The sequence below is a fragment of the Drosophila serrata genome, unplaced genomic scaffold (assembly GCF_035046125.1).
Source record: "Drosophila serrata isolate PLE 108 unplaced genomic scaffold, ASM3504612v1 contig_304, whole genome shotgun sequence".
NCBI lineage: Eukaryota > Metazoa > Arthropoda > Insecta > Diptera > Drosophilidae > Drosophila > Drosophila serrata.
Genome location: NW_028257202.1, coordinates 37,306 through 58,974, shown reverse-complemented (window position 1 = coordinate 58,974; position 21,669 = coordinate 37,306). Strand labels below are relative to the sequence as shown.

The 21,669-nt window shown below is 39.0% G+C and overlaps 1 protein-coding gene and 2 long non-coding RNA genes across 5 annotated transcripts in view; 1 reads left to right on the top strand and 2 right to left on the bottom strand.

Moving 5' to 3' along the window:
• The window catches only part of LOC147643000 (uncharacterized), a 37,749-nt gene extending 16,374 nt beyond the window's left edge, over positions 1-21,375 (top strand). For both annotated transcript variants that reach the window (XR_015272685.1, XR_015272686.1), the window contains exon 2: positions 11,533-21,375. This is a non-coding gene — a long non-coding RNA (uncharacterized LOC147643000). The remainder of the gene's footprint in view (positions 1-11,532) is intronic.
• LOC147643002 (uncharacterized) lies at positions 4,771-5,587 on the bottom strand. Its single transcript, XR_015272687.1, has 2 exons — positions 5,075-5,587; positions 4,771-5,006 (listed from the first exon to the last, which is right to left on the bottom strand). It is a non-coding gene; the product is annotated as an uncharacterized LOC147643002 (long non-coding RNA).
• On the bottom strand, positions 7,363-10,418 carry LOC147643001 (uncharacterized). 2 transcript variants are annotated; one of them, XR_015272684.1, is made up of 4 exons: positions 9,110-10,418; positions 8,268-9,035; positions 7,667-8,199; positions 7,363-7,598 (listed from the first exon to the last, which is right to left on the bottom strand). XR_015272684.1 is itself a non-coding variant. In XM_086837404.1 (3 exons), exons 2-3 carry the CDS (start codon positions 8,322-8,324, stop codon positions 7,868-7,870), a joined length of 315 nt encoding a protein of 104 aa, XP_086693530.1. In that variant the 5' UTR covers positions 8,325-9,035; positions 9,110-10,418; the 3' UTR covers positions 7,363-7,867. The 2 variants fall into 2 exon arrangements, 1 of the variants encoding a protein (XP_086693530.1); XM_086837404.1 differs by having other exon boundaries at positions 7,363-8,125.
• Positions 21,376-21,669: the final 294 nt, after the last annotated feature.

Here is a 21,669-nt window from a genome sequence, read left to right as displayed (position 1 = left end):
TGTGCTCGGCAGTAAGGATATTCCGTCTCTCAGCGACCCCAAAGATATTCGTTACACGGGTTTTGCAGTGCCAAAATTTGGTTGCTGGAAATTGGCGAACCAATTCGTCCTGTATCATTGCTAGGGTGTGAAAGTCAAAATGAATGGCGTTTAGGAACAATAATGTCAGCGAGTTCCTCAAGCAAGATCCTCACTTGAATATGAAGTCAATCCTGTCCCGTTTCTTGTTACCGAAAGCGACGGAAAACGTTTTTCCTTCAGAGTTATCTGGGTTTGAAAGCAATTTAAGGGCTTTTTTTTAGTCTCACTATGAATTGTGTGAGACTGGGACGTTTTCTGTTCTATTAGTAGCCAGTCAGACTCCTTCCTTTGCCAGTTCGTCGGCGATTTCGTTTTCCTCTATGCCCTGGTGGCTGGGAACCCAGTAGATCCGCACTGACATTGTCGTGCTCAGGATATCAAGTGTGTCCCTACTTGCCAGTACATTTTTGGAACTGACCGCTGACGATTGCATGGATCTAATCGCTGCCTGACTGTCTACGAACAGGCTTACCGCCTCACATGGGTGGGCTATTTCCTGCACAAGCTCTGTCGTCTTCCTGATGGCGAAGACTTCCGCCTGGAATATGCTGCAATGGCTTGTTAGCTTATACGACAGCCTCATCTCGGGGTCTGTGCAGTATATGCCCGCTCCAACTCCTCCTTCCGTCTTGGAGCCATCAGTGTCAATATTAGGGTGTCGAGCGTGGTCCTGAACCGTTTTTCAGTCTTCAGGTCCTATAAATGTTAATGTTTTCACATCCGGGCAAGTTCTAGGCGTCATGTAGTCAGATACACTGCTCATGTTTCGACCAATTGAACTGTGCCCGTATCCTTTTGTCGACATACTTCTTAGCGCCACTAGACGCTGTGTGGCCTTTCCCGCGGTCAGTTGCGCGTGGATGTCCAGGGGATCAATTCCAAGTATCTTCTCTAGAGCTTTTGTGGGGGTTGACCCCAACGCCCCAGATATGCAAAGCATTGCCTGCCGCTGGGTTCTCTCCATAAGCTTTTTGTAGGTTCTAAGACCTAAGACCCCGTATAGCAGAGTCGGACGCACCACCGATATGTAGACCACGTGCATCAGAGCGGGTGAGAGGCCTCATGTGCAGCTGAGCCTCTCCTTGGATGCGTATAACGCAATGGTGGCCTTTTTCACCCTCTCTAGTACATTTGGTTTCCATGCCAGCTTGCTGCCCCGTACAGTGACCAGGTATTTGACTTGTGTTTTCAGGGTCAGCCTGGTTGTGATTATTTTTGAGGGGATCCATGGCGGTACCTTGTATCTCTTTGTGACGAGAATGAGGTCCGTCTTATCCGCTTTGATATTGAGTCCTTCCTTGTCCGTCCTCTTACATATCTCCCTGAGTCCATGATCGAGCTAAGGGTCGATGGACATACTCCCGTGATAATTATGCTTATGTCGTCAGCATAGGCTGTTATCTTTGGGGCCTTCCTCTCGAACCTCGCGGCGTGCCTCTGTGCGCTCCTTTTACCATTAAAGCAGTGCCCCAATCCGATTGTACCCGTCGGCAACTTAATAGATTTCCAATCCAAAAGTTGATGGCGGGGTGCGTGTTAGTCGTTCCTAGGCGCTCCATTGTTGTGTTTGTGCTTACATTATTGAATTCCCAGGATATGTCTACAAAGACTCCAAGCGCATATTCCTTGTTGTGCAGGGCTTCCTCAATGGTGGCTACTAGCGAATGCAGCGCCGTCTCCACTGATTTCCCTTTTGTGTATGCGTCCTGGTTGGTTGAAAGTGATCTGCCCACATTGTTTCTGATGTTTAGGTCCAGCAGCTTTTCTAGCGCCTTGAGTAGAATGGAGGTGAGGCTTATCGGCCTGTAGTCCTTGGGACTGACGTGGCTGCTCTCTTCTGCTTTAGGCAGGAAGACAATGGTCGAGGTCCTCCATAGGATTGGGATATAGCCCGTACTGCTGCGTATATTGCGTATAGCCATGGGTTGATGACTTCTTTGGTCGTCTGCAGCATGGCTAGAAAAATTCCATCTAGTCCTGAATTCTTCTAGTGGATATGAGATCTTTTGGGAGATGCTCTTCCCTGGTTGCTAGTACCTGGTGCTCTTTTGCATCGGTGATCTCTGTGCAACCTGGGAAGTGCGCGTGCATTAGTGCTATTGGGCCTCTTCGCTGTCCTCAGTCCACTGCCCGTCGTCGTGTTTGAGCTGACTCTGTATGACTCTGATGGGTTGCTTAGAAAGCAACTTCCGTTAGCCAGCCGTCTCTATGTGGGAGCAGAAGTTTATCCAAGAGCTTATTTGTGCCCTGAGTATTTCCTTCTTGTAGTTCCTTAGCAGGATTTTGTATTCCTCGTTGATTATAATATCCTTCGCCTGCTTGGCGAGTTTGAAGAATTCTCTGAGGTTATCGCCTTGGAGCGAGAGGTCTTTGTTCCACCACGGTGGTCTGGTCCTTTTCTTGCTTCTTGAAATCGGGCATGATGCGTGATATGCATCCTGTAATTCCTTTGAGAGGGTCTCTAAGGACTTTTCTATGTCTTTATCGGATTTTATTGTGCCCGGACTAGTCGCGAGTTTACGAGAGATTATATCTTGAAACTTTTCCCAGTTAGTATTCCGGGGGTTTCTAAAGACTGTTGCCTTTGGAGAGTGAACGAACTCGCATTGAAACTGTATGTACCTGTGGTTTGAAAAGGATGATCTCTCCAGGACCTTCCTGTCTGATATTCGGGTATTATTCTCTCGTTTAACTTGCGAAAGTCTAACACCCAAAGCATTTCCCGTTTGCTTGATTCCTCGGTGTCCTTTTTGTCTACTACCCATATTGGGTTATTGCAGGGGAATTTTGACTTTTGGATAATGAAATTTTTTAGCAGATCTTGTATTTCGCCAATGACAAAATCAGCTGCCCTCATTGGGTATGGGTGGAGCTTGGCGGAAATTGTTAAAATTTAAAAAAATTTCTTTCTGATTAAAGGTGGTGCATCTGAGGATTCCACTTCAGTAAAATTTACGTCGCGGGGCACGTAGGAATATCGATTTTCTCCACTTTGGTGCCCCATTTGAAACTTGGACGTTGATGCACTATGGTCAGTTCATTCAAGTGGCCCGTATGACTCCAGGCACGTGCCTGTTTGAGTTAGGTGTTAGTAGGCGCGCTGGAAAAATATAGGACAGAATTCAAGGAAATTGACTACCGGCGTGCTGCCAGATTGTTAGCTTGCATGTTTACTAAATGTGTTAGTATTAAAGATTTTAATTTGGGAAGGGTATCTACGTTAGAGATTAGTGTGTACAAATCATTTTAATTTGCACATAACACTCAAAAAGGTTCATGCAGTTCGAAGGAGGTTTTACAGTGGCGCAACACTAATGGAATATAGGATCTAGTAGTTCTACATGGTACGTGGAAATAAAGCTGACTCAGATGGCCAGAATCTAGACAAAATGATGCTTCTACCTGTTTTAGTAGAGCGAGCCCGATGATTGCATCAAAGGAAAACAAGGCAGGTAAGATGAAGAACGTGGCCTTCAAATTAAAAAGTGACACGACGCATTTCTTCGTGATAGTGGTGACGCCGTGAATGGAATGAATTCTGAAGGGGGATTCTACTTGGTGGACGCTTTTCAATCCTTCGTATGGTCGGATGAAATTTTTTGAGGCGACTGTGTCGATGAGATGTTTCAAATTAATCCCCGTTACTCTTCGTCTGATGATAGGTAGCCAGAATTTTCCCCTAAAAAATGAATGGCATCTTTGTCTTATTCGCAGATGGCGTCGTCTTCAATATCTTGTTCTGCGCTAGAGGCCGCAGTGGTGTATGAATTACCAGTTTTTTTTAATGCTTTGCGCAATGTGATTTACCCTCTGCCTCTTATGTGGGCCTGATGGATTGGACCCAGCCGGCTTCCTATTCCGGGACCTGTGATGGTTTTAGCGGAGCAGAGTACACCTGTGCCTTGTGTTGTTTAGTTAAGTGTCGATTGTTGCCAGCACTCAATTGGTTGGGCCTTCGGAGTTTGCTTTTTATCCCTGTCCTCCTGGCTCTAAGCAAACGACGCTGCGAAAGTGTATCTCTCAGGGTGTGGTTCCTTCACTTCCACTTCCTGAACTAATGCCAGCGTAGTTGGCATGTCCTTCGATTTTGCCGAAAATAGGACATCAGTGATACTCTGCTTGAGTTCCGAAATATATATACGGAGTGCATCATCTTGCCGACGCTTCGTACGACATAGCTCCTTATTAGTGAGCAAGGTGAGTTTTTTCTCGTCCTCGTTATAGTATTGTAGGAGTGTGAGGTTTCCCTGTCTGAGGGTGCCCTCCTCCTGCTTGATGACGTGAATCTGACACTTGTCACTGTGTGAACGCATAAAAATTTAATACTGTGCCAAACGAGGACAGCACGACATCGACAGGGCCTCTAATTTTACTCCTATTTATAATAACCGTCTGGTAAAGGTGTGAGATATTTTACATAATTTTTAAATATGTAATATGCTGCATTTGCCGCTTGCCGCCAGGAGACATATGTCTATTGTGCCCCTGAAAATTCGGGCAGGCACTTAACGGCGTCTAAACCTTAAGCCTTAAACCTTAATCTGAAGGGATTCTGCCTGTGTGGGTGTAATTTGCGCCACTGCAACTTGGGCGGCCAACTATTGTATGGTCTGGTGTAACTAGAGTTGGAAAACAATCGATGTCTGGGGCCATCGATGTTTTCGATGTTTTTGAAGGAAAACATCGACGTTTTCAGTTAAAACAAAAAATTAAAAATTAACAAATTTATTTATCTGAGATCATTGTTTTTGATTTTTGTTGAGGAAAAGTAGCTTATCCACTATATTCGATTTTAGAGCGCATCTCCTATCGGATACAATCTGTCCAGCTTTGTTGAACGCTCGCTCAGAAGCGCAGGAAGACGCTGGTACGCAAAAATACTTCTTTGATAAAATCGCTAAGGCTGTCGTATCCTTTGTATGCTCCTAAAATTAAGAGAAAATTATTTTTGTTATATTAACCATGTGAATAATTATATTACACTTATTATTACCTTCCAATAGTCAAGTGGATTCACTTCTTCAGCTTTATGCGCCGTTTCAAAATATTGACGCAAAAGTATTATGCCGTCAGCTTTATTTTATTTCACTTTATCCTCTAGCTTTTGGATCATAAAGGAAAAGCGTTTGGGTTGTGGTGGTCTTTGCTGTGGACGTGGTGTTGTTTTGGACAAAAATGTGGAGGCTTTTTTAGCCTACCCAGCATTTGATGCCTGCAGGAATCCATCCTTTTTGAAACGTGGTTCCAAAATGGTTGCAAGCCTTGTCGCGGTACGCTTCTCGTACGGTGAAAATCGCTCTGGCATTCGGACCCTTAGGTAGTCGACGACTAGTTTATCCTCTGGAGATATGAAGGAGTTCATTTCAAATATTTGTTTGCGCAGCTCACAGCATGTTGGAATGATCAGTGATATAGTCACTTTTGTGTCTGCAGAAACGGATACGGTTGCATCCTGAAATGGATTAAGTATCTCAACCAGTTCCTTTATAAGTGTGATTTCGTCTGCAGTAAGTTCTGCATCTGAGGATTCCACTTCAGTAAAATTTACGTCGCGGGGCACGTAGGAATATCGATTTTCTCCACTTTGGTGCCCCATTTGAAACTTGGACGTTGATGCACTATGGTCAGTTCATTCAAGTGGCCCGTATGACTCCAGGCACGTGCCTGTTTGAGTTAGGTGTTAGTAGGCGCGCTGGAAAAATATAGGACAGAATTCAAGGAAATTGACTACCGGCGTGCTGCCAGATTGTTAGCTTGCATGTTTACTAAATGTGTTAGTATTAAAGATTTTAATTTGGGAAGGGTATCTACGTTAGAGATTAGTGTGTACAAATCATTTTAATTTGCACATAACACTCAAAAAGGTTCATGCAGTTCGAAGGAGGTTTTACAGTGGCGCAACACTAATGGAATATAGGATCTAGTAGTTCTACATGGTACGTGGAAATAAAGCTGACTCAGATGGCCAGAATCTAGACAAAATGATGCTTCTACCTGTTTTAGTAGAGCGAGCCCGATGATTGCATCAAAGGAAAACAAGGCAGGTAAGATGAAGAACGTGGCCTTCAAATTAAAAAGTGACACGACGCATTTCTTCGTGATAGTGGTGACGCCGTGAATGGAATGAATTCTGAAGGGGGATTCTACTTGGTGGACGCTTTTCAATCCTTCGTATGGTCGGATGAAATTTTTTGAGGCGACTGTGTCGATGAGATGTTTCAAATTAATCCCCGTTACTCTTCGTCTGATGATAGGTAGCCAGAATTTTCCCCTAAAAAATGAATGGCATCTTTGTCTTATTCGCAGATGGCGTCGTCTTCAATATCTTGTTCTGCGCTAGAGGCCGCAGTGGTGTATGAATTACCAGTTTTTTTTAATGCTTTGCGCAATGTGATTTACCCTCTGCCTCTTATGTGGGCCTGATGGATTGGACCCAGCCGGCTTCCTATTCCGGGACCTGTGATGGTTTTAGCGGAGCAGAGTACACCTGTGCCTTGTGTTGTTTAGTTAAGTGTCGATTGTTGCCAGCACTCAATTGGTTGGGCCTTCGGAGTTTGCTTTTTATCCCTGTCCTCCTGGCTCTAAGCAAACGACGCTGCGAAAGTGTATCTCTCAGGGTGTGGTTCCTTCACTTCCACTTCCTGAACTAATGCCAGCGTAGTTGGCATGTCCTTCGATTTTGCCGAAAATAGGACATCAGTGATACTCTGCTTGAGTTCCGAAATATATATACGGAGTGCATCATCTTGCCGACGCTTCGTACGACATAGCTCCTTATTAGTGAGCAAGGTGAGTTTTTTCTCGTCCTCGTTATAGTATTGTAGGAGTGTGAGGTTTCCCTGTCTGAGGGTGCCCTCCTCCTGCTTGATGACGTGAATCTGACACTTGTCACTGTGTGAACGCATAAAAATTTAATACTGTGCCAAACGAGGACAGCACGACATCGACAGGGCCTCTAATTTTACTCCTATTTATAATAACCGTCTGGTAAAGGTGTGAGATATTTTACATAATTTTTAAATATGTAATATGCTGCATTTGCCGCTTGCCGCCAGGAGACATATGTCTATTGTGCCCCTGAAAATTCGGGCAGGCACTTAACGGCGTCTAAACCTTAAGCCTTAAACCTTAATCTGAAGGGATTCTGCCTGTGTGGGTGTAATTTGCGCCACTGCAACTTGGGCGGCCAACTATTGTATGGTCTGGTGTAACTAGAGTTGGAAAACAATCGATGTCTGGGGCCATCGATGTTTTCGATGTTTTTGAAGGAAAACATCGACGTTTTCAGTTAAAACAAAAAATTAAAAATTAACAAATTTATTTATCTGAGATCATTGTTTTTGATTTTTGTTGAGGAAAAGTAGCTTATCCACTATATTCGATTTTAGAGCGCATCTCCTATCGGATACAATCTGTCCAGCTTTGTTGAACGCTCGCTCAGAAGCGCAGGAAGACGCTGGTACGCAAAAATACTTCTTTGATAAAATCGCTAAGGCTGTCGTATCCTTTGTATGCTCCTAAAATTAAGAGAAAATTATTTTTGTTATATTAACCATGTGAATAATTATATTACACTTATTATTACCTTCCAATAGTCAAGTGGATTCACTTCTTCAGCTTTATGCGCCGTTTCAAAATATTGACGCAAAAGTATTATGCCGTCAGCTTTATTTTATTTCACTTTATCCTCTAGCTTTTGGATCATAAAGGAAAAGCGTTTGGGTTGTGGTGGTCTTTGCTGTGGACGTGGTGTTGTTTTGGACAAAAATGTGGAGGCTTTTTTAGCCTACCCAGCATTTGATGCCTGCAGGAATCCATCCTTTTTGAAACGTGGTTCCAAAATGGTTGCAAGCCTTGTCGCGGTACGCTTCTCGTACGGTGAAAATCGCTCTGGCATTCGGACCCTTAGGTAGTCGACGACTAGTTTATCCTCTGGAGATATGAAGGAGTTCATTTCAAATATTTGTTTGCGCAGCTCACAGCATGTTGGAATGATCAGTGATATAGTCACTTTTGTGTCTGCAGAAACGGATACGGTTGCATCCTGAAATGGATTAAGTATCTCAACCAGTTCCTTTATAAGTGTGATTTCGTCTGCAGTAAGTTAGTCCAAGTTTACTATATATAATCATAAATTTAATAAAAAAAAAAACAAAATAATGCGAGACAAAACCAATTTTACTTACACGTTGCCCCAATGCACAGATACAATCAAAAACAATCGATAGTGGCCTATGAGCCATCGATGTTTAGAAAATTTAAGAAACATCGATGGTATCGATAGTGCCATCGATTGTTTTCCATCTCTAGGTGTAACTCCTCATTCCTGCGTCTGTCTTAGCTGGCCTTTTCTGGCAGGGCATGGTTGACAGTGGCCGGAATTACAACCTTAAGTTGACCTTCATCCATATAAATAACCGAAGAGGGATAAGTGGGTGCCCGTATTAGGATGGGAGTACTAGGAAGCCCTTCCACCAATAGACTCTGAGGCGCTACCGAATTGTTTGTTGCCCCTATATTATAGGAATGGAGAGCTCATGTGTGGTTTGGCGGGACTGCTTTGATCTTTTTATCGTTAATTAGGATCATTAATTAGATTAATTAGGGTTAAGTGTCACCTGTTACCCCTTAAAAGGGTAGGGTAATAAAAATGAATTAGGGTGACTGATTTAATGGGGTGAGGCGACGGAGCGATATCGAAACGCGTTCGATCCGCGTTCAATCATCTTCCCACAATCGAATCACACGCCAAAAAGGGATAGAGGGTAAAAATTTCACAAGAAGCCTGTGCACACTTTCGATCACACAATGCATTGAAGAGGGATGAAAAAGTCACCGTCAGCCGAGATTTTCATTGATGATAAAAAAATGGACACTTGTGTGCAATCCCCTTCCACCAAAGGACACTTGTGTGCAATCCCCTCCACCAAAGGATCCTCACTGGTGATCCCAAACTAAAATGAAATGGACGGTTAAAAAGGTCATAAGCTGCATTCAATCCATTCCCATCATTCATGTACCCATTTACCTGATAAGCCCTGAAGAAGAAAAGTAGATCCACCATCCTTTCATAACCCCGTAATGGTGTTTGACTGTACTCAAGAATGATTTGTCCCCTTCTTCTCAACGTAAGAGCAAATCTTAAAAAATTATGTGCACAATTTCGATGCCTCCTTGACCCTACTCTAACATAAGGGATGGGGTGATGTACAGATTTATGTAGTCATCACCCAAGATAAAACAACCTGTTTCCAGTCCGGTCAAGTTGTTGTTGCAAACTCAGTCTATAGGACCCAAACGCAGAGACCTAGAACCTCAGGTTTCGCATATAGCTTGTGATCCAAAGGTTTTAAACACGCCGGTCTTCGCCTTCATTAAATTTCCAAAAAATAAAAAATTATGAAAAGTTTACTAGTATTCGTAGAACATTTACAATAATTTTAAACATTAATTTTTTTTTTTTTAATTCACAAGTGTACGTGGAACATTTCTAAAACAAAATATTTAAACATTTTAAAATAAAAAATATAAACATTTACAAAAGTATATTTACAAAATATAAACATAAAAAACAAGCATTTAAAAACAACAAACAACGTGAAAACCAAAACATATTAATCAACGAAAACAAAAAAGTCAACAATTATCGCCAAAACCACAAAAGCAACAACAAGACTAACAACGCCTTCACCTCCAACTGCACCTTCACTGCAAATATTGCAGAATTGATTTGCCTATGGGTGTGGAATGGAAAAACCGAAAAAGCTAATTCTGGATGTATTCAAGGGACGTACATGTCCAGTACATGTTTGTGAATGAGGGGGTTGCCATCAGAAACCCCTCATATGCAAAGAGTATTGAACTGCCATCATTGCTCAAAAATATATTTTGAAATCAATGGAGAGTATATGCTTGTAAAAAAGCATGATACACGTGTGGAGACAAAGTCTTTTCAAAGCAAAATGACTTATTACGTCAGCATCCAATTTAATGGCATTTACAAATTTCCACAAAGTGGAACTGGAATTGAAAATGACTGAGTTCCAAGAAAGGTATAGTGGATGGACTGTAACTCTCATCCTCAGAGTTGAGATGAATTTATTTAAATTTGATCCATTGAAAGGATCAGGAAACTTCAAGTTGCCTGCAAATCTGGAGAAAAATTATCAGTAATAAATGTCCAAAAGAATGATGAGTATTTTTGTGAGTGGGCAAGCTTTCCAAAAATTAAAAAGCCACAGCGATACTCAACATACAGGGTTGATATAAAATCAACTGTAATATATGTACAAGGAATCATAATCCTGGATTTCACTGGCTTAAATTTCCCAGTGAAGGTAAATGAAGTGAAAAACTTCACAAAATTCACACATTAGTTTAAACGTGTTTGGAATTGATGAAAAACAAGAAAGGAAGCTAACTTCGGTACGCCGAAGTTTATATACCCTTGAAGATAGAACTTCTATGACTAGGAATCCATACAATATAAATTATATATATTTGTGTTAAAAAACTATGAAGTATTACCTGCTATCATTGCATTCACCAATACATATTATATTTGCAGTTTTACATTCACAGATTTGCATTTTTCCCTCTACATCAAACGATCGTTTGTATGGTATGATATAGTCGTCCGATTTTCATGAAATTTGACACAAAATTTGAGACTAATATAAAATTGCTATACCTCAAATTTAATGAAAATCTGTTGAAAGTTGAAAAAGTTAAAATATTTAATTGTATTAATTTCTCGATCGTTCCTATGGGAGCTACATGATATAGTAGTCCGATTTTCATAAAATTGTACAGAAAATTGTAGAGTATAATATAATGGCAATATCTCAAGTTTAATCAAATTCTGTTGAAAACTGATAATGTTATAATTTTTTTTTTTTTAATTTTCCAATCATTCCTATGGCAGCTATAAGATATAGTCGTCCGATCCGGCCCGTTCCGACATATATTCGAGTGAGAGTATATAGAAGACTAACTACAAAGTTTCATTTAGATAGCTTCAAAACTGAGAGACTAGTTTGCGTAGAAACGGACAGAAGGACAGACGGACAGAGGGACAGACGGACATGGCTAGATCGACTCGGTTGTTGATCCAGATCAAGAATATACATATATACTTTATATGGTCGGAGGTGCCTCCTTCACTGCGTTGCAAACTTCTGACTGAAATTATAATACCCTGCAAGGGTATAAAAAATAGTGCTTGGCCCACTTTACTCGGATGGAGTGGAAAAGAAAAACCACATAAATTTAATGTTTTTGGATGGACCAACTGCTGACGTTCCTGGACATTACGTTTACATTAAAAATATGCCAATATAAGTATAAATAAAACACAAGAAAAAAATATATATTTATATATAAATAATTAAATAAATAAAAAATCAAAATATAATTTAAATACTAATTAATATTATATAATTACTTTTGCAGATTACTGTCTTCTTTATTGGGAAAACAGCAGGTGCAACGATTCTTCAGCAAAAAATGCTTGAGTTATTCAACAAATAACGAAAGACCGGAGAAACATGCTGAAACATGTAGCAGTGTAGTCCCCGAAGCACCACATCCCAATGCGACAGAGCTGGTGTACAAAAATTTTTAACACCAGCTGGAGTGCCATTTATTGTGAATGCATACTGGAGCTGATATCAGTAGCAATAAGGGATTAAACTAGAATGAGTAATAAGCATGTACCAATATCATTTGCATACTATATATGTAAAGTGTGCATTTGATTCTAGTTTAGATAAGTAAAATTTTAAGACAGGTGCGAATGTGAGTCACTTTCATTGAATCTTTAACGTCGGATTTGTCCGACATATATCAGAGTCATATGACTAATACAGAGCCATTACACATGACTCAACAGTATAGAGCTAAATTTAATGAGGCCCTTAATTGTCACATTTTTAAGGGTCAATAAGAAATGACAAAGTGCGGGATTACTTTTATTTTACAGGTAGACATCGAGGTGCAGCTCATAATGAGTGCAATCTCAAATTAGGAATTTCCAAATACATACCAGTAGGAAATAATACATAAGAAATTAGATTTTTAGACTCTTTCAGATTTATGTCCTCTAATCTAGAGACTCTGACTAGCATTTTGAATGAGAATAATTTAAATGTTTTAAAATACCAATGCCCAGACAGAGAAGAGTATTTTGATTCAACTCAAAAACTTAAGGGGGTAGACCACCCTGAAAATGGGAGGGTTTTTCAAAAATGTCTTTTAACTAAGTTATTAGGAATACACCTTTTTATATATTAGTACATCAAAGTACATATGTTAAACTAAAAAAATACTAATTGGAAAAAGAATATTTACGAACGGCGGAGATATAGCCAGTCAAAAAACGCATTTTTTTTAGGGAATGGTAGGATGGTGTACATGCTGCACACCACATTTGTTATCCGAAATTCAAAAACAAAAATTTGTTATAAAGTATATAAGTATGGATATAGCACGACGTAGCCGTTTTTGGAAAATTGTTTTTAAGCAAATGGGAGCACATTAAATTTTTTTTTACGAAATTTTTGTTTTAAAAATTTATAACTTAAAAAAAAAATCATCAAAAAAATCCTATGTCATGCCATAGAGGGCGTTATAGAGAAGCTGTGTAAAAAATTTGAAGAGAATCGGTCTAGCGGTTTTTGAGAAATCATGTACACCGTTTTAAAAAACGTAGTTTTGAGAAAAAAGCAAAAGAAAATAAGGAAAGTACTCTAAAGTATACCGGTAGCGCTCTAATGGCTGTAGAATCCACAAGTAATGTGATATTTTTAAGCCTGATGTCTTAAAAAAAAATTAGATTTTTCAAAAATGTCAGGGTGTTCTGAGGCTGATTACGAGCAAGCGTGTAAAGTTTGGAGTCTCTACCTTCAACTTTATTTGAAAACTGATGTTTTGTTGTTGTCCGATATTTTTAAAAATGTTAGAGTAATTTGTTTAAAAATACATGATGCTCATTATTTTACAATTCCTGTTTTGTCTAGGGATTCGATGCTAAAGAGTACGCAAATAACCCTCGAATTGCTGACTGATATCGACATGATCAGATATATTCAGTGTATAGTTCGAGGAGGCTTAGTACAAAGTAGTCATAGGTATACCAAGGCAGGAGTCTGAATATTTAATGTATGTAGATGCTAAAAACTTGTATGGTTGGGCCATGTCTGAGCCTCTACCCCATAGGGAGTTTAAGTGGTTTGAAACATATGAGATTGAATCGTTTAATGTTGAAATATTAGCGAGGACAGTGCGTTCGGGTATATTCTGAGCTCCGAAGTTTTTGCAGCTGTGTTCACAGTATATGGGCTAGATCGCCCTATCAGACGCGGGGGTGGAGTTCTTATATCGGTGGACTCCTCACTCACGTCAGAATTATTAACCTTCGAGGAATGCAACGATGTTGAATTCCTCTGTGTGAAGCTATCTATCAAAGGTAGCTCCATTTTTATTACCTGTTCCTACATACCTCCACTGTCGGAACTTCCTATTTATTGGAATCACCTTTCCGCTATTCAGATGGTTTCCAGTAGACTTTTGGATAGAGACCAGTTGATAGTCCTAGAAGATTTTAATATCCCTGGTGCTATTTGGTGCTCAAATAATTCCACCAATACTCTCTATACACCTACATAACATAAGTCATGTCACTGGCTTGTTCGACATTTCGCTGTCTCAAGTCAACCATGTGCGAAATTCCTTACAGCGCTTGCTTGATCTTTGCTTCGTCTCTGATCCTGCGAGAGTCAGTTTAGCAAGGGTGGCGCCTCTGATGCAGCCCGAAGATCCTTATCATCCAACTTTCGATGTGACTCTTGATATTGGGCGTGACGTACAGAATATTTCTGACCGTCCAGTCAATAAAGTCCTATGTTTTCGCAAAACAGACTTTGAACGGCTGAATAATTTTATAAACGAGGTCAATTGGTCCGATCTATACATGTGCACTGACATGGCAGTTGCCGTGGATATTTTTTACAGTGCCATGAATTCATTTTTTACTGAATGTGTTCCATTATATTATCCGCCAAGCTCGAAAAAACCGCCCAAATCAAACTTAATTTTCTGTCCTAGCCTAAACGAAAGCTTTCTCCACTTAGATCTTAATCGTGTCAAGCCTGTTTATTCGCCAGGTCCCGACGGAATCCCTGGCTGTGTGCTCAGGTATTGTGCCGACGCCCTGTACTATCCCCTTCTGAAATTGTTTACCTTGTCCTTAGAAACCTCCCACTTTCCCATTATTTGGAAGGAATCGTTTATTATTCCTCTCCACAAAAAAGGTAGCAAATTGGATGCCTGCAATTATAGAGGAACCTCTAAGTTGTCGGCCATCCCTAAATTATTTGAAAACATTATTACCCCTCACTTACAGCACCTTTGTAAATCAGTTATTTCTCCATGTCAACATGGTTTTATTAAGCGAAGATCAACAACAACAAATCTTTTGAAGCTATCTTCCTATATTATAATAGGGCTTCCATAATAATTTTCAGACAGATGTAATCTATACTGATTTCACAAAAGCATTTGACTCTGTTAACCATTCTCTCCTCGTTAGAAAACTCGATTCAATGGGTTTTCCAAGTGATCTTCTTAATTGGATCTCTAGTTATTTGAATGGCAGGACGCAAAAGGTCCTCTTTAAGAATAATTTATCCAATGTTCTAAGGGTTACATCTGGCGTCCCGCAAGGAAGGCATTTGGGACCCTTATTGTTTACATTGTTCATAAATGACCTGCCCAAAGTCTCGACTAACTCCAGAGTACTTATGTACGCGGATGACGTCAAGCTTTGCGTGCAATATAATGACGTCGCCTGCCAGTCGGATTTACAAACAGATCTCAATAATTTTCAAACTTGGTGCCGTGTAAACTTATTAAACTTAAATGGCTCGAAATGCAAGCTAATGACATTCTCTCGTGTCGTTCCTAAACTTGCTACTTATACGCTGAACTGCTGCTCTTTGGAAAGACATAATTCTGTTGACGATTTGGGCGTCCGCTTGGACCCAAAACTTGACTTTATTGATCATATTTCGTCTATGGTGTGCTTGGATTTATTAAACGGTGGTCGAAGGAATTCAATGACCCCTATGTTACTAAATCCTTATATACTTCTTCAGTTCGTCCTATCTTAGAATATGGATGCTGCGTTTGGAGCCCTCAGTACGGCGTCCATAGCAAACGCATTGAGTCCGTTCAAAAGAACTTTTTACTTTTCGATCTACTCGGTTTAAATTGGGATGCAAACCAAAGATTACCTTCCTACTCTAGTAGACTCCTATTAATAAACTTGCCGTCCTTAGCCAATCGTAGAACGATGCTAGGGATAACCTTTATTTTTAACCTTATCCATGGTGATGTGGAAAGTGCTGACTTGTTGAGTCAGCTTAATTTCCATGTACCATGTAGAACCACTAGATCCTATATCCCATTAGTGTTGCGCCACTGTAGGACCTCCTTCGAACTGCAAGAACCTTTTAGAGTGTTATGTGCAAATTATAATGATTTGTACACACTAATCTCTAACGTAGGTAGTCTTCCCAAATTAAAATGTTTAATACTAACACACTAGTAAACATGCAAGCAAACAACCTGGCAGTACGCCGGTAGTCAATTTCCTCGTATTCTGTCCTATATTTTCCATCGCGCCTACTAACACCTAACCCAAAAGGGCACGTGCCTGGGCCACTTGAATGTACTAACCGTAGTTCACCAACGTCCAACCCTGCAAATTCATCCGATTATGAAGAAGTAAAACTAAGCAAGATAGAAATAATCCTTTACACATGCAATCAAAAACTAAACTAGAGACCACTGGACAAACACCTGCTCAAATATTCTCATACGCAGGACAGCCAATATTAGACACTCAAAAAACTAAAGAAAAAAAAAATAGATAAAATAAATGAAGATCGACATGAATTTAAAATTGACAAGAGATACAGAAAAGGTCCAAATCAAAAACGAAAATTAGAAAACCCATTCAAGGTACATAAAAAAAAAAAAAAAAATTAATGAAGACCATTACAAAATCACTAATCGAAATAGGGAAACCCAGTACTACAAAACACAATTTAAGAAGAAAAAGATAACTAATTTCGTTAAACATCCGCAGGAACCTTGTGTACGATCATGTTGTTTCCATTATTCACCACAGGCTACACTCAACAAATTCAAATAACCAACACAGACTACGTCTTTGGCTACCCTGCAGTACCAGTCGTCAGTAATTAATCAACGATTCATCAACTGTCAAGTCGATGATGTTATTGATTCATCAATGAATGGCCATACAAACTGTTGATAAATTTAACATGGGCATGTCCTAGGCTGTCATCAAAAAAATACATCAACATTGCATGGATGAATTATCAACAATTCATGGATGAATTATCAACAAATTTCTCAACGGCCGGGCCATGGTACTGCCGATGACTGCCGTCTAGACTACCGTTGTAACTGTATCGTGGGCAGAGCGTCGAAGTAAAGGTCGCAGTCGGCAGAGCGTCGACTCGGTAGAAGGCACAGTCGCCAGAGCGTCGACTCGGTAGAAGTCGCTGTCGGCGCGTTGATGACATTGGCCTATTGATGACATTCGGTACTGCAGGGTACCCTGCAGTACCAGTCATCAGTAATTCATCAACGTTTCATCAACAGTCAAGGCGGTGTTGTTGATGATTCTTCGATGAATGGCCATACAAATTGTTGATGAATTTAATATGGGCATGTCCTAGGCTGCCATCAACAACAATTTATCAACAATTCATCGATGATTCATCACCAATTCATCAACAAATTCAAAAACAATTTATTGATGTTTCATCAACAATTCGTCGATGTGTCATCAAAAAATTCATCAACAATTCATCAATGTTCCACCAACAATTTATTGATGTTTTATCAACAAAATTCATCGACGATCGGGCCATGGAACGGCCGACGACTGCTGTCTAGACTACCGTGGTAACTGTATCGTGAGCAGAGCGTCATAGTAGAAGTCGCAGTCGGCAGAGCATCGCCGCGGTAAGATTCGCAGTCGCCGCGTTGATGACAGTCGATGACAGTGGCCTATTGATGACATGCGGTACTGCAGGGTATCTACAACCCCTGTTAGTGTATACGATTTAGAAATCCTTTATATAGACACATTTAACGGTCATGCCTCACCATTGTTTCACTGCACTATAACCCAAAAAGGAATAGTACTGACAACCATTCCGGGTATGCAAGTTAAATCAAGAATAGATGAACATCCAACTTTAGGTAGAGCAATTGTTATGATGGTATCTAAGAAATAAATCATATCCATAATATAATGGAATGGAATGAAATATCAAAGAATTTATCAAATCTTGAAGCCGAATTTGACAAATCGCATAAGTCACTAACCCAAAATAGACCGATACAGAAAAGCACAGTTAGAAAGGACGTAGAAATATTAGTTGTTAAATGCTTTAATGAAGCACGAATACTTATATATGAACATAGAGATGAGTTCAATCAAGATCATTGGTCTAAAATATCAAATTTTTTGATCAGACTAAGATCCAATTTAACAATCATTAGAGTAAAGTTCAAGCTAGATATATCAGTACCTATTATACCTAATACGTCAGTAATAATTGAAACTGATAAAGAACCAGAATCAATAGAAGTTATTAATATTGGTCAAAAGGATTTGGAAGAGAAATTTATAAATAATCTCACTATCCCAGTTATATTATTGTCTGATTTGGACAATTTTGCTGATTCAGACACTAGCTCGAGCATAGTTAAAGACAAATTTATTACAATTGCACAGTCAATTACTGATTTCATCAACACTGCATCAAAGCTTATACCAGTGTTTGATGGTAAAGCAGAAAACTTATCAAGTTTTATCGATGCATTGAAGATTATAGAATCAATAAAAGGCGAACACGAAGAATTAGCTATTTCAATAATAAAAACAAAGTTAAAAGGGGTCGCCAGAACCTAGTCGGAAATGAAACATTTATATCAGAAGTCATTTCCGGACTAAAAAGCAATATCAAAAGCAAAACCATAAAAGTATTATCAGCTAAACTGATGAAGCTACAGCAACGTAACAAAACTGCTAACCAATTTACATCAGAGGTTGAGCATTTGACAAAAGCTCTAGAAAGTGCGTACATAGCGGACGGCCTAACCCTTGAGTTAGCCAGAAGTTATTTTACACAGCCTGCAGTTAAGGCAATGACAAAGAATTGCGCAATTGACTAGGTAAAACTTATTATGCAGGCTGGCAACATCAACACCATGAATGATGCCATATTCAAGTTCGTAAATAGTTGCACGGAAGTAACTGGTCAACCAAATACTGTCCTTTATTATAAAAATTATCCACAGAGTGGTGGAAACCGTGGACGTGGAAATTTCAGAGGAAACTTTCGTAGTCGTAACAATAATTACAACAACTACTACAGTTCCAATTATAATAATAATGAAAGAGGTCAATAAAGAGGAAACAATCGAGGACATGGTAACTCAAATCGTGGCCACAATAACAATAACACCAATAATAGGGTGAGAGTAATCCAAAATACATCTTGAAATTCTCAAGACCCTTTAAGTGCCCAACAGTAGAAAATGTAACAGTTCATGCAATTAATCTCAGTCAAAATATATTTGTTTCTTTTATTAACGTATCCACAGGAGAAGAACTGGTGTTTCTATTAGACACGAGTGCAGACATTTAAATAATCAAAGAGAATTCTGATGTCTATAATGACATAAACGTTAAATATATAATATATATATAAAAGGAATAAGTCAGGAGGTTACCAAATCAAAATGCTTAACCTCTCTTGAGATGCAGACAACTAAATATATAATCCAACACGACTTTCATATCGTGGATTTACATTTTGTTATTCCATCCGATGGCATATTAGGAATCGACTTCATAAAGAAATACAACTGTCAATTAGACTTTAAGCCATCTGAAGATTGGCTTATAATCAGACCCGATAACCTTAAATTTCCAATTTATGTGCCAATAACATAGAGTTCTGGCAACAACGCAATACTTTTGCCACCAAGATCCCAAGTTATTAGGAAAATTCAACTAAACTTCCAAGAAGACAGTGAATTGATTTCAAACTAAGAAATTAAACATTATATTTACATATCCAGTACCATAGCAACAACAAAAAAATGTATTAATTAGACTACTTAATACTACATGTAGAGATCATGTAGTCAGTACCAGTAACATGGTATAGGAATCACTTTCGAACTACGAAGTAGTCAAAACTAACAATGAAAATATAGAGAAAAGTCTGTATTATCGCAACTATCAAAGAATTTTCCTTCACAATTTAAGTCACAGCTCTCAAGCTTATGCACCAAAACAGCGATATATTCGGATTGGAAACAAAACCAACCAGTACGAATAATTTTTACAAACAGAAACTGAGATGATGAACCAGTATATATAGAAGCCCACACAGTCAGGTGAACGAAATACAGAAGCAAGTCGGAAAATTTATCACTGACGGATCACCTTCTGTATCTGAATATAATAGCCCAATAATACTTTTCCCCAAAAAACCATCTCCCGATTCAAATTCAAAGAAATGGCGATTAGTGATTGACTATCGTGAAATAAACAAAAAATTATTGTCTGATAAATTTTCACTCCCTAGAATTGATGACATTTTAGATCAACTAAGGCGAGCAAAATAAATTTCGTGTCTTGACCTTATGTCAGGATTCCACCAAATTGAACTAGAAAAAAGTTCACGAGATATAACGTCAGTTTCAACGAGCAATGGCTCGTATCGTTTCACGCGATTACCTATAGCGCCTAATTCATTTCAGAAGATGATGACTTTTGCATTCTCTGGATTAGAGCCTTCACAAGTATTCCTCTATTAGGATGACTTTATAGTTACAGGTTGTTTCGAAAAACATATGCTTAAAAACTTAACAGATGTTTTTGAGAAATGCAGGAAATACAATCTAAAGTTACATCTAGAATAAGGTTCATTTTTTATGCATGAGTTGACTTTTCTCGGTCATAAATGCACAGATAAAGCAATTTTTACAGATGACAAAAAAAAAAAACTTTGCCGAATATTCCCGGCACATAACAAGATTATGCAAAAAGAATGTTCCCTTTGAATGGACAGTTAAATACCAAAACGCATTCCAATATTCCAATATATTCCAATAAAACCAAACTAATAGAACCAAAATTATTACAATAAATAATAAATAATAAAGAAATATGTATAATTGGATGCAAGCAAAAAAGCATGTGGAGCGGTTTTAGCTCAAAACCATGATGGACTCCAACTTCGCATTGATTATGCACATAGAGCTTTTACTAAAAGAGTAAGTAAATAGAAGTAAAGTTATAAGTGTACTACTGAGCAGGAATTAGCTGCAATACACTGGGCAATATTACATTTTAGACCATATATATGGAAAACATTTCCTGATTAAAACAGACCATAGACCTTTAATATACCTCTTCTCAATGATTAATCCCAGTTCTAAACTGACACGTATGAGGCTTGAGTTAGAAGAATATGATTTCTCAGTTAAATACTTAAAGGGTAAAGACAACTACATATGTAGCTGATGCGTTATCAAGACCATGAAAGACCTACAAAACATAACTGGCAATATCAACAAAGTCACTACAAGATATCAGAATAGACAGAAAATCCGCGCGGAAAATAAAGAGAAAGAATTACCTTCGCAATCTTTAACTATAGCTTCTAGGCCCAACTTATATGAAGTCATAAACCATGACGAAGTACGTAAAGTAGTGACATTGCATGTAAAAGATATGTTATATTTATTTAAACATGGCAGAAAAATTACTGCAAGATACGATGTTAGCGATTTATATACCAATGGATTTCTAGACTTAGGTCCATTTTTCCAAAAGCTTGAACTGCAAGCCGGTATAAATAAAATCAGCCAACTTAAAGTGGCACCGTGGGAAAATATCTTTGAGTATACTTCAATAGATAATTTCAAATTAATGGGCAATAAAATATTGAAAATATTAAGATTCAAAATGTCAAAAAAGGCCAGAAAGCTTGTTCGGAGCATGGTTGCTCCTGCTGCGCTCTTCTCTCTATTTCTCTCTCTCTCTTCTTCTGTCGTCTTATCTTTTAAGCTAAGCTACATTGTAGATTATATGTATTGAAGCAAAGCGTTCGATCGGTTGTTGCAGCTCCGACTAGAGAACTTAAAGCAAGATAATAAATACGGCATATGCTCAACCTATTCGTACGTTAGCTATTATTGCTCAAGGGAGGCAAATTCGTTATCTTCCCCATAAACATTTTGGTGACCCCGACGTGATTCTTTGGCTCGAAGTCTGCAACCCGGTGTTCGCTGTTTAATATTGTTAAAACAAATCGCTTTGCTCCACTGTCGCTTACTGGCATTCGGTCATAAGCACACAAGCAAACTCACATACATACTTACATACATAACTAGCTGAGTGCATATAGCCGGCCGCTGATTTTCGGTTGCATCGTGCTGTTAAAACAAAGCGGTGTTGTGCCAAACATTATA